The sequence below is a fragment of the Rissa tridactyla genome, chromosome 9 (assembly GCF_028500815.1).
Source record: "Rissa tridactyla isolate bRisTri1 chromosome 9, bRisTri1.patW.cur.20221130, whole genome shotgun sequence".
NCBI classification, from domain to species: Eukaryota; Metazoa; Chordata; class Aves; order Charadriiformes; family Laridae; genus Rissa; species Rissa tridactyla.
This window is the reverse complement of record NC_071474.1, coordinates 903,694-917,265: the sequence shown is the minus strand read 5'-3', so window position 1 is coordinate 917,265 and position 13,572 is coordinate 903,694. Positions and strand designations below refer to the sequence as shown.

The following is a 13,572-nucleotide window of genomic DNA, read 5'->3' as shown; positions in this document are numbered from 1 at the left end:
GCCGAAGACAGGGATACTGAAGGCCTGCTCCACATTCTCTAACGACAATCATTAAGCAGCACCTCGTACCTGTAGCAAGTATCCTACTGACCCAGCCCTTTTCCTTTTTTTGAAAAATGACTTCAGTATCGGGGAAAAATTTCTATTTCGGTACAAACTGCCTGTCATAGCAGGATTAATTTTTTTTTTTTTTAAATCAAAGAAGTGAATGCCAAAGGTGGTTTAGAAGATTTATTTTAAAGCTTTTAAAATACACTTTTGTCCTGAGAAAATACAGTTAGCTTAGAAACAGCTTAACAAAGATTAAACAAATTTAATGGGAAAAGGTAAAAAAAAAAAAAAAAAGAAATCTGAGCCACTTTTTTTATTCTTTGAACACATGGAGGCGGCCACTGGAGTTGGCACCCACTAAGATGTTCTTAGTGGGATGAACGACGTTGATGGAACACACGGAACTAAGGCAGTCAATGTTATAAAAGGAGTGCAACAACTTTCCCGTGTCTTGGAAGACTTGTATTTGCCTGGGACGCGCCATGCTGCCCACCACGAAGCAGTCTTCCTGCTTAGGGTCCCATATTGCTCTGAACCTCGTTAACCAGCGTCCCGTGTTACAGTTATGTCTTCAGAGAAACAAACGGGGAGAAGAAAAAAAAAACACAAAAGGAGAGATAAATACTTCTCTTCTTGAATCCAGCATTCCTAAGTATCATCATTTACGTCAGATTGCTTAAACCCATTTTCCTCGCCTCCTAAACCATCAGCATTCACATACTGGATGGGTGGATGCTGCTCCGCTCCACCCAGCGCGTGGCTGGGATGGGACAAAAAATGTACCGGAGCAAGAAGATAAAGCAGAGGGTACTTTGATGTAAGTGATTATTCGTCAAAGAAGTAGTTAGGCTTCAAGGTTGCATACGTCAGTAAAAATAGGACAAACCTGCATAAAGCCTTTCAATAAACTGCAAACTAAGAATTTTCAAGCCAGTCACTGATCTAGTTCCAGCTCCTCAGCAAACCAACCCCGACAGTGGTTCTCCCTTCTGGAGCACAAACGTGTTTTACAAGTGTTGAGACTCTGCCCACAACCACGCGCTTTACTGTCAAGGCGACAGGAAAGCTTCCCTGCAGACGCACAGCAGGCTACGCCCCGGTCGTGCTGGCTGAACAAAAGGCACCCGCGAGGACGAGGGCGAGTTCTCGGGCTAGGAGGGCGCTAGGGCTGCGCTCGCTCCCACAGGTGCCGGTGACCCGGGGCTGTTTGGGACCACGGCGCCGCGTGGCCTCCGCGCACCCAGTGCGCACACACAAGCGTACTTGGAGCAGAACAGCCATAGCCAGGGCTGTCCTCGCCCCGGTGTGTTCAGCTCACCTGATGGTACTGAGAACTGGGATGGTCGGTGGCAAAGAGGTGGTGTCATAGACCCTAGAACACAGAACGGCGTGTTAGTAAAACGCACGCGTGTTAAAAAAGGCAGCCCTTTCCTCCTAAAGCAGCTCGCAGAGATGAGCACAGGCCAGACCACACGAGCCTGGAACACAGTTAGGAAGAGCACAGACACCCAGCTCCCAGGCACCAACATCCCAACTGGCAATTATTAAATTTGCCTTTTGAATTGGACTTGCTCTTCACTAGAATCGAAGGTCACCCTTTCTGAAAGCTTTCTAAGAAGAGACGACGACCGGCTTGCTGGGACAAGGCAGAGGCTCCCGTCCCCAGTGCCCTGTCCCTTCAGTCACGGCACAAAGCAGCTGCGGGGGGAAGAACGCCAGAGGAGACACACGCCAGCAAGAGACGGGATGCGCCAGGGGTGAAATCCCACCACTAACAGCTTCCAGGACCAGGACTCCCTCACGCAGGCACAGGTGCTGACAGGGAAACCATCAGCAGCTCTCCCGTGCTGGGCTCTCCTTCACCCCCAATGAACTTTTAGGATCTCAAAAACCCTACAGCAGAAAGTTCAAAAGCTGCTGGGTTAAAAGCTGCTTTTTTTTTTTTTTCCTTTGGAGGAGGCAGCGAATAAGTGATCCTGTATCTGTTTCTCCATTCTGTCGAGCAGAAATATTCTGGTTTACTCACATCCAGTTTTTACTCTGACATTTGCTCTGTTAGCACCAAGGATTTACAACGTTCACAACAAAGCCTACCTGGAGAACAAATCTTCAATTACCTACAGTAACTAAATCACAGGAAAAGTGGCATTACAGCAGCGCACACAAAAGAACTCTTTCCTGGGTACGTGGAGGGGGAAGAAAGAAAATCAAGTTTCCGGACAAAACACAGAATGCCGTTACAACTGCGCCACATTCGGGTTCCTCCCAGGATGTATGCAGTTACCCATCTTTTACAAACACGCACAATCTGCGGAGCAGAGGCCCGATTCTCAGCCTGGCCTTCACTGGGCCCCCCCTTTTGTACCTGCTGTTCTTTGACACGGTTGAGGACTCTGAAACACGTACCCCGTGAATATGCAGATGCGATCAGGTATTTACAGGGATAGACTACCTAAATTATGGGCATAAAACTACAAGGTAGAAAGACAAACTAGATCTCGAACGCAGCACAACTCACGGCTGTCAAAACTAACAAACGGCAGCTAGTTACAAAAGAGCTGCTATTGTCATACTTTTAATATACCAGGAGCTAAAAATAAACTCAGTTTCTAAGTATTTTGTATTCATGAGCCAGGTTTTCAGCTGCGTTTTGTTTGGTTGGTTTGGGGTTTTTTGTTTGTGGTTTGTTTTTTTTTTGTTCATTTGTTTTAAAGGCTAAGAGCACCTGTATATTTTACTGTTCACTGATAAATATTCTTGAGGAAAACGAGAATTAGGAAAAAGCCACCACAAAAAAATCACGCAACATTAAAAATGCCAATGGAAGTAAATCTTTGTCACTTTTAAAAAAGGTGATAAAGGCAGGAAGCTCTCAATGATGGGCAATGCAGGTAAGAAATAATAATAAAACCCACCAGTTGGTATTTTCCATAAAGATTATCCCTTCCCACACCACCTTACCTCAGCTTGTCATCAGCACACACCGTCACGACTCTGTTCCCAGTGACAGGCGAGAAATAGGCAGAAGCAACACTTTTTGTGTGTCCTTTAAGAGAGCTCACAGGCTTGTTCCCGTTGGACTTCAGGTATCGAACATCATAAATACAAACGTCCCTGGAACACACCACAGAGAACACTTCACAAGGTGACAGTTAAATAACTAATACTCTTATGTTTCGTTTACCAAAAAATGCTCGAGACACCGCAGGTTTTATGCAAGTTGCGTTTAGAAGTTGACTTCGGCGGCGCATATTCACTCAAACGGCCAGTGGCTCCAGCCCAAAGCAACAGCTCATTAAAGCCCCTCCACAGTGTGGTCTGTCATAAGACCATTTTGTACCCGTTACCAAAAGTGAAAGGCAAAAGTGTATCGCGTTTTAAATCCTACTGAGAACAAAAAACTTGTTTTCTAAAAAGATTACGAAAGCTTTGACTATAAGCTGACAAACTGCCCCAGCAGCAGCTGCTCCTGCCCTCCAGCCACGCCATTTATGGCTGACTTCAGACATCGACGCAGAGAGAACACTGAAAACACGAATAACTGCAGTTCGTTTTGAGCTACGTACGCTGAGCCAGCAGCAATGAAATACTGTTTATTCACTGGGTGAACGTGGACTGTCCTCGTTCTTTTGAAGCCAATGTCTGCAGAAAGCTCTGAAGATGTCCCTGGGGTCCGTCTGTCCACGACAGCAACGCCACCGTCCCAGTATCCTACTACTGCAGTGGAGCCATTCTCTTCCAAAAAGTCAAAGGAAGACAAGTTTTCTTCACTTCTGCATACCTGAGCATAGAAAAGGTCAAATGTAACTGAAACTATTCAACAAAATACACAGAGTTATTCACAATACCCACAACACTCTACGGGCTGTAGATCTCACGCTTTTCCTTTTTAATATACTAAAAATAATTAATGAGAACTACCTAGTTTGATAGCTCCAGCCTCAGCTATCCAGGTAGGTAACCTTTCTGTAAGACTGGTACGCTTTCCAGAGAGCAGATATTTAACCATCCAAAACAAACTGGCAACAACATACTCTGAATGCTGTCAGAACTCTTCGGAGACGCTATCACCTCTGCGTTCCAGTAATCAAATGGCTGTTATCCTTGAGCACGTGAGGATTAATGATTGCACCCCTTTCTCCAACCCTACGGAAACCTTTGATCGGGTGCAGAAATGCGAATTTGGCTTCCTGTAATTTGGGAGATCGGTCAGGATGTCAGGCCATCTTATCCCACGGACGTTTCCCCTCACAGCAGCAATTAGCCACAAGGACAATGCTGCAGGAAAGCTTCCCTGCTCCAGCTCCCCAGAGGTGCGCAGGCTCTCCTCCTCAGCAGCTGTATTCTTCCCAATGGCAGGAGCGCTCCCAGAGGTTATCACCAGGCCGTGTAAGCTGGCATAAGGTAAACGGAGCAGAAGAACGGCCTTTCTCTTCCCCCAACCTCTAAAGACACATTCTTGCAAGCCTTTGTCCCAAAGAAAGACCTTCCGGCCTCCTGACTGACCCATTGCAGATACTTCCCACGCATCTGGCCTGCCTGCAACCCCACCAAAATTACGCTGCTTGTAAGGGTTGGGGAAAAAAAGCTCTTTATACTGTTGTGGCTCGTTATACTTTCCAACATTAGAGACCTGATCAATGCAGACGTATCTGTCAAAATATAAGCAAAGCAAGCAAGTGTCACGAAGCTCCTCCGTTCAGCTGTCTGGCTCACCGGGAAGGCAGTCACAGCATTTTGCTCACTTCAAGACTGAGAAAAGCAAAGTCAACTCATGCTTTATGTTGTTTCACAACGTTTATTTGGGTGGGGGGTTTTTTGTTAAGATTTAGTTCTTTAAATCACTCTTGTTTGTCACCATTAAAAGGTACTGCTTTTGTAAAGACACACGTATTGCTTAAGTACAAAGATGAAATTAAATTCAACAACTGCAACTGCCTCTCCAGGAAGGAAATTGGGAGTGCCCAAGTTGTTAATATGTTTAATTGAGTAGAAGCATCTCCACATTTTTATGATGTTAATTAAAGGTTACTTCATCTGTCCTTGTGGAAACGGAATCTTGAACTCTCCTGTTAACAAAACAATCAGCACACAACGACTTGGGTACAAGGAGACTAAAGCCTCACAGCAGGACACGCCAAGAGATTTCCAAGGCGTCTACAGCACGACCGCGGGAGCACCCACCTCATCGAAGACAGCTCTGGTAACATCACCACAGCGCAGAGACTCCATGCTTAGGGACAGCAAGTGAGCAGGATTGCACGGAGAAAAATGCATGCAGGTGACCGAGTAGCTGTGCGGAATGAAGACACGCGCTCCTTCTTCGGACTTACAGCTCTGGAAAACAATTGAGATTCAATGGACACAGGTGCTAATCACCGTAGTTATTTCTGTTAATTACTGCAACTTTCAAAATAGCCTCTGTTTTCCAAATGCTCTCGGTCCGCTCTGGACAACTGTATGGAGGAGGCAGTAGGGTGCTGATGTGTGGAGACATCGGCACAGGTAACAGGCAGCAAGCCCGCCCGGGGGCCCAGCTGGCCCAGGCTGACGTCTTACTGCAACAAAGGGAGTCTCAGCTCTGCATGGAAGAGAGAACTGCCCTCACACGGACACAGCGCCGCCAGGCTACGGCCTCCCTCCCACTACCATTTTCACCGCCATACAAGTAACGTAGCTCAAAAGAGCACTAAGAATTTACTCTCAGTTTCAGAATTGTTTCCTAATTAGGAAGAGCTGCCATTTCCTGCTGTAATTTAAGCGCACTTCTGTGACTGCAGCCATCACTACTGTATCTGCACATCAATATCTGGCTCTTTTTTACTGACAGAACTGGTTTCTCAGTTACCACAGCTGAACAACACCTTGCTGGGGACCAAATGTATGTTTATGCCTTTTACATCAAAATACGTACAGATCAGGTTACTTGGAACTCAAGCTATAGTGACACAAACTGAAAGTAAAGCATAATCTCCTATAACTTCTCTTCTAATTCTGGCATCATTCAAGCTGATAATTTAAAAGAAACTGAATAGGTCATTTGGAACAAGTACCAGTTCATTCCACAAAGATTACTCTGCTCCCAGACTTGGTCAATTCCAACCCACTTCACGAGAATAAAAAAAAAGGGAAAAGAGTAGATTTAGCAATTCTGGGCTTCCTCTGCCACGAGGAGAGCCTGCAGCACTCGGAGCCCTCAGCCTCCCCGTCACCAGCTCACACGCTTCGACAGGCAGTAATGCAGCTGCACAGTCAGAGCTGAATCGTACGGAGCAGTTTAAACTTCTTCATAATTGAATAAGAGTCTCAGAGCTGAATTTAGTTGATCAGTTTCCTGAAGCTGTCAAAGCAGAAATTGATCGAGAGAAACTCAAGAGGTTAACGGCATTGCGAAAAACGAGAAGAAAGCCTGCACGGTGTGAACTTCAAGCAGCTGCCTTGGGTGACGTGGGATCAAAGCGGAAGAAGGTTACAAAGGTGTAAGTCAAGGGCATGAATAAAGATTCTCGCTGCAGGAGTAATTAAGGCAATTCAGAAATGATGGTGAGACGATCTGCAGAGTCCTCAAAAGTTTTCAAAGCACCAAACGCTAAGCTGTTTTCCAGACAACGTAAGTAAATACGTGCCAGCATATATTGGCATGGCAATTTCATCTCTGCTGCCTGGGAAAAAACAGTGACTCACTGCAGCTACTCAAAACCTCTACAAACTCAGAACACAAGTACTTGACCACCCATTTCGTCTCACTCTCCAAAACTCAGTTGTGGTATTGCTACAAGGGTACTGGAATTAGAATCTCAATCTCTCAACAGCAAAATAGAATTTTAACCCTCACTGATAAAATTGTTTCAGATAGTGATCCATTTTCTTCTGCTCTGCCCCCCAAAATTACCAGAGCAACCTTTCCTCCCATTAAAGCTGGCCTTGCCAAGGACTGACCTTTCAAGCAATTCTGGTGAGCTTCAATTTAAGAGACACCCCAGTGTTATCCGTAAGAATGGGGAAAGTGTAAAATACCACCGCGAGGCTGACAAACTAACGCCCCAGGCTGCGCCCCATCTGCACCCATCCTGCAGCAAACAGCTCTGCCGGGTGCAGAGCACACGAACAGCTCACCGCGTTCCAGAGACCGATCTGCCCGGACTTGTCTCCAGCTGCCACAAAGATGATGCTTTCGGAAGGATGGATTGCCATAGAACACACTCGGTATTTCACCACCTTTTTAACGTTATCTTCACTGAGGCCCATGCTGTTCAGGCTGCCTTGGTATCTAGACAGCATCATTAAAACGTTAGCTATTCAAGAGAAGAAAGAAGGAGAACAAGACAATACCCAGTTTTTAGCTGCTGCCTTCAGATTACCTTTTCATGTCACACGTCTGCTCTTCGGTATCGTTAGCTTTCATCTACAGACAGAAAGGAAATATTTAGTCGAATTAGATTACGTAGAACTCAAGCTAAATGACTTTATCCAAAAATAACTAATTGTAACTAGTAATACCTCGCTTATCCTCATCCATGTAGTCAATAATTCTTCTGTCAATTTACCATTCTCCATCTGATCTTCTGGAATCATTGGCAAAGGTCCGGCTGGAACCTGAGGCTGGAATGACATTAGCAATTTCCATAACTCATATCAACTAAAACTACAAACAAGGTGAATCGTTACTTTCCACACATCAGATATTCTGAGAACACACCTATGATAATACAAGAAATAAACATAACAACAACAAAGTTTGTATCAAATCTTATTAAAAAGATAAATAGAACTTTAGTAAACACAGCAGCAAAGACAAACAGCTACCTCATGTTTTTTCCTCTCCTTTCTGACACCCCACCGAGGTTGATCTTCAAGAACTATATTACAGAGATTTAGCTTTATTCTACGGCACCATGGAAGATTTAAATTCCCATCTCTCCGAGCAATAGAATTTTTACTTACTGCTATATAACTACTTCAAAGAGGTAGTAAATATCGCAAAGGAAAATAAACTAGATCAAAAGTTACAGTGAAGTAACATTAAAACAGAGTAATAAAACTTTGAATTTAAATCTGCTCAAATCTATGGGCTGTTGAAAAATGCGTAACATTTTACCTCAGGACCCTTCTGATCATCCAAAACTGCACTATTTCATCAAGCCCAGTCACAGAATATTGACTAACGTTCAGAGAGGACATGGGAAGCCTGCTAGTCAGGCTGCTCGAGGGTGAAAGAACAGACCTTTTATTATTGCCACTGTATAATGCACCTTCCCACGTGTCTAAAGGTTTTTACGATAAGCTCAGCAATGACGAGTGTTATCAGTCAGCTTCACCAGCAGTATTTTCATAAAGCTGTGTATACACACGCACACATCTCTAACCCCTCCCCATCTTACATATTCCTCTGCTTCTGGCTGGGCAGGCATCTCCGGCATTGGAGCTCCCGATGGCTCTACTCTTTGCAAGCGCATAGATCTTCGCCGCACTGTTTCATCTTCTGCCTTTTTAGGCTTAGCCCTAGAACTACTAAAACATTTCAAAATTACAGACACAGGAAAGTAACACAAGCCCTCTGCATTTAAGTAGGAGACTACAGAGTAGGTTCAGACGTACAGCTCTAACACCTGGGCCCAGACTTCTAGCCTAATTCGCTCGGATTCACTTTAGGAGGGCTGGGATTACTTTTGCCTTCAGCAACAGCAACGATCAGCAAGAAGAGCACTTCGCAACGCATGTATATGTACTGCGTTTTAGTTTTGCTTGTAATACATCCTGCCACTGTCACTTTTCTTCCCAGCCCTCCTTATTTATAATTCATCCTTCCATTCATTGATCTAGTCATCTTTCTCTGCTTTCTTTCATCATATATCTTATTCTTTGTTTTGCACTTAAGCTCGTTTTCCTGCTTTGCCTGGCACTGCCAAACGTCTTCTCTTCTACGCTAATTGGTTACTCTATCCCTTGCACCTAGCTCTCTCCCCTTTCTTTCCCATGCCTTTTCCCATCATTTGTTTTCATCATTTAACATTTCTCTCTTTAGCCATCGTGCAAAAATACCATCAGAAAGAAGAAATGGTCTTGAAATACCTTAATACAAATATCACAAAAAGAACATATTCGGTAATTTGACGGTAAAGGTATTACTACTGTCATTTTCGTTCCAAAGAATGGCAGAGGAGAGGCGCTGCCTAGAGGAGCTACCCGTTCCTCAATTCACACAGCTTAAGATAACCAGTTATTCCCATTTAGCTTTATAGGGCGACTCCTCACTAGGTCTCCCTCTTCGCAGTATCAGCGGATGGAAGTGCTAAAACAGCAAACACACGATGAAGGAACAGTGACACAAGTCTCATATAAAGTTATTTTACCTTTTGGTGGCATGAGATTGGCTTTTAGTTGCAATTTGGTGAAGTCTTGCAGCTGACTTAAAGAGAAAAAAACAAGATTAAAAGTATATATAACAAGCATAAAAGATCAACCTGTGTAAATACAATTATCTAAAGGCTGCAATAAACTATATTGCAATTATTTATCACAATAATAAAAAGGGATTTTTAAGCATTGAGCTGTGTTGTGTCCGCTTTGCTTCCATGTACCAGCAAGACTTCCCTGACTGCTGTGAACGGGACGCAGCACAGCACAGTCTGGATGTTCTGCAGCCGTTCTTTTTATGGAACAAATCAAATACTCCAAACGCGACGCACCAGGCGCAGAAGGACATTTAAAGCAGAACCTGTCACCGCAGAGGCCTCCATTCACAGCCTCTTCTCCATTACATTTTGAAGACAGGCACTGAGTTCTTTGGGACTCCAGAAAAGCTTACACACGTCCAGCTCACCGCTAAGACCGCTTGCTGCTCCACTACCATTCCAGCCCACGCAGCACCAGCCCTGGCAGCAAAAGAGGTACCTGTTCTTGGGCTTGGAGCCCACAATGGCCAGGGCTAACGGTAACAGAGATGGCCTGAGCTCCTTTTGCCAGTCTCCGCTACTCTGTGGGCAGTACTGCAATTCCAGTCAGACTGCCTAGTCTATACCGACCTCTCTGAGAGTAACTGGAAGAAAAGGAGTTATTTTCACTCAGGTTTCAGTCTTGGTGGTAAGAAGTCTTATTGCCTACCAGACAGGCCCACCCACGTCTTGTGACTTGGTACAGTGACCACACAGCCATTGAAGGAGGTAATTCACTCACTGCTGCCAGAAAAGGGATAGATTATGAATTGGAAAACAGGAAAAAAAAAAAAAAAAAAAGAAGAGAATAAAAGAGTGCAGAAAGAAGAGCAAAGATTTGGATCTACTCACGTGACAGCATTTCAAATCCCACTACCTTAACTTTCTAGACAACTTCTCCAACATGAGAAGAACTATAATGCACTTGCATCCACCCTATGGCCCAGACTAGACAGGACATGGGGAAGGACTCCAGCAGCACACACCCTGTGGGCTCTTCCCAGGAGCCTCTCCAGCACCGGGCGGTGAGCTGAACCCTCCACCAGCCCCAGACCTGCCACCTGGTGCCTTGCCGTTAGATAACCTGGGTGCGCTGCGTCTAAAACACAAGAGCTCAATGCCCTCAATGGGGAATGCGGGTGCACAGGAAGGAGCACACATTACACAAGCGAGCAGGACGGTGCGTGTACCACACTCAAACAAGCACCTTCATGAGAGCATTTTACCCCAGGGCCACCTCATCTGGCCTGGGTGGGTCCACACAGCTGGGTGCCACTGGTTCAGAATACTGTGTCAGCGCGGTTTTGCTTTCTTCACTTTTTATCAGTTTAACCAATGCCCCCCTGCCTTTGGAAAAAGTTAACCAGCAGAACAAACTCCCAATTTTTTACCCAGTCAGGGCAGTCCTGATGTCTCAGAACATTTTCAGGGCCTTCCTCATGCACCTGCTACTGTTAGGGAAGGGCTTCACAACAAGAGGGATGACAGTACAATTATCATCACACTTGGAGAAAGCACATTTTGAAGCTACTTAGAATCTATACAAACCTTATGCAGCTCTAAAGCAGCAAAGAATTTAGCATTTTCTGTAATGTTCTTCAGTCTTTTCCTTTCATAAGCTGATAATTGCGAGTGTCCATCCTACAAAAAGAAAAGCCAATTACTCTTTTGTACATGCCATGTAACCGTACTTGCCATGTACAGTTCCACGGCATGCAAGAGACATCCCAGGCTTCTGGGAAGTGAGTCTCTAAAACGATTGTCTAAATCATTTTAAAGTGGTTCAACAGACTTGTTAAAAAAAAAAAAAAAAAAGCCATACAAACTGGTGTGATCCTATGTCAATACCAAAACTCGTCCATACAATGTTTTGCATTACAAAACTTACTCCTTAGCATTAATTCTACAAAAAGGGTCAGATCATCAAAATCTTGGTAGAAAGAAAACAACACTGAAGTGAATCAATAAACAACTTAAATACTGCACATAAACACAATACGGTCTTAGATCATTTTTATCCTTCACAGAGGAAGAAGGTGGATTTCACAAGTTAAAATGATGATTTAAATATAAAGGAACATTGACAAAACTTTCCTATCTTATGACAGTATCCATCCGTAAAAACGTCGGGAAGGTGGTTTGACAGCACAAGAACACGCTTGTGCTTTTGCTACTGGGTTTTATATACTCAGACCGATAGCGAGAACATTTTTTTTCATCCCTTAGACATTCTGAAAGGGTAAAATGAAGTTTTATACTGCCAGTCAGAGTGGTTAAAAAGAAACAGGAAGAAAGATGATTTAGAGAGGAAAGATACGTGCAAACTTTACTTCTACAAACATAATACACGTGTGTCTCGAGAACCCCAAAACCACCATCCTGTGGTTTGGATAAACAAAACCTCCGCCTGTTTGCGGCCAAGGAGCCAACAGCTCCCGACGCTGGGGCTGCGCTGGGGCAGCGGCTCGGGCCGGGCACTCACCGGAGGCGCGTCCGTCCCCGCATCGCTCCCGTCGCTCTCCGCATCCCACGCGCCGTCCCAGCCGTTGCCCGCCGGGCTGCCCGCGGGCGGGGTGGCGGGGGGCGAGGCGGGGGCCGGTTTCTGCGGGCTGGGCTCCGGGCAGAGCCTCTTGCCGGCCGGGGCCGTGCCCTCCGCGCCGCCGTAGGCGCTCAGCAACCGCTTCTGGGGCAGCCGCCGGCCCGCCACGGCGAGCGGCGTGAGCAGCACCCGCAGCTGCCGCGTCGCCACGGCCCGGCGCTCGCCCTTCCCCGGGCTGAGCCGCAGCGCGGCCGTGCCCGGCGGGGTGGACTCCTGCGGGGGGAGAGCGGGAAGGAGCTCGGCGGGGAGCCGCTGCCAGGGCCCTTCCCGCGCCCGCCGCGCCCCGCCTGACACCCGCCTTCCCGCCCCGCTCCTCACAGCCCCGGGATCCCCGGGACCCCTCTCCTTGCAGCCCCGGTCCCCCAGACCTCCTCCTCATACACCCGGGCCCCCCCGGGTCCCCCTCCTCCCAGCCCCGGCTCCCCCAGGCTCCTTCCTCACAGCCCCCGTTCCCTCCCGGGTCCCCCTCCTCCCAGCCCCGGCTCCCCCAGACCTTCTCCTCATACACCCGGGCCCCCCCGGCTCCCCCTCCTCCCAGCCCCGGCTCCCCCAGGCTCCTTCCTCACAGCCCCCGCTCCCCCCCGGATCCCCCTCCTCCCAGCCCCGGCTCCCACAGATCTTCTCCTCCCAGCCCCCGTCCCCCCCAGGTCCCTCTCCCCGCAGCCCCGGTCCCCTCTCCTCCCAGCCCCGGCTCCCCCGGACCTTCTCCTCACGGACCCGGCTCCCTCGTCCTCCCATCTCCTCACGGCCTCCTGCGGACCCCCCTCCTCCCAGCCCGGCTCCCACGGACTCTCTCCTCGTGGACCCGCCCCCCTCCTCACAGCCCCCGCTCCCCCCTCCGCCCCGCTCCTCACAACCCCGGCCCCTTCCTGCCGCCATCCCTCCGCTCTCCCCGCTGCCCCGGGCTGGCAGCTCTCACGGCGGCCCCCGACCTGCATCCGCTGCCAGGTGCTCGGCGAAGCCTCCTCAGGCTCCGATGTAGCGGTCTGCGAGAGCGCCATGACGGGCCGGGCGCGGGGGCGGAGCGGCGGCTTCCCGCTCCGGCGGGGGGCGGCCCGGGCGGGCTCCCGCCCACGGCGCCTTCCCGCCAGGGCGGCCGCGCGGTCCGGCCCCGCCGGGCCCCGGGAGGCCGTGTTCGCCTCGAGAGCCCGGGGCCCGCGCGGGCCCCAGCGCACGCTCGTCGGCACCCCAGGGCTGCGGCGGGAGGGGGCACAGTCCTGAGGGAGCTGGGGCTGTTCGGCCTGGAGAAGGCTCCGGGGAGACCTTGGAGCCCCTGCCAGTATCTGAAGGGGGCCTACAAGAAAGCTGGGGAGGGACTTTTTACAAGGGCATGGAGTGAAAGGATGAGGGGAAACGGTTTTAAACTGAAGGAGGGGAGATTTAGGTGAGATCTGAGGAAGAAATTCTTGGCTGGGAGGGCGGTGAGCCCCTGGCCCAGGTTGCCCAGAGGAGCTGTGGCTGCCCCATCCCTGGAGGGGTTCAAGGCCA

General features: G+C 48.2%; 1 protein-coding gene across 4 annotated transcripts; it reads right to left on the bottom strand.

Annotated features, from left to right (window-relative positions):
- Positions 1-226: 226 nt before the first annotated feature.
- WDR76 (WD repeat domain 76) lies at positions 227-13,095 on the bottom strand. 4 transcript variants are annotated; one of them, XM_054215322.1, is made up of 13 exons: positions 13,017-13,095; positions 11,968-12,297; positions 11,034-11,126; positions 9,405-9,460; positions 8,433-8,562; positions 7,552-7,653; positions 7,413-7,456; positions 7,168-7,321; positions 5,236-5,388; positions 3,618-3,832; positions 3,013-3,165; positions 1,370-1,423; positions 227-620 (listed from the first exon to the last, which is right to left on the bottom strand). In XM_054215322.1, exons 1-13 carry the CDS (start codon positions 13,083-13,085, stop codon positions 365-367), a joined length of 1,809 nt encoding a protein of 602 aa, XP_054071297.1. In that variant the 5' UTR covers positions 13,086-13,095; the 3' UTR covers positions 227-364. The 4 variants fall into 4 exon arrangements, with proteins under 4 accessions (XP_054071297.1, XP_054071298.1, XP_054071299.1 ...); XM_054215323.1 differs by having other exon boundaries at positions 8,433-8,559; XM_054215324.1 differs by lacking the exon at positions 13,017-13,095 and adding an exon at positions 12,787-12,823.
- Positions 13,096-13,572: the final 477 nt, after the last annotated feature.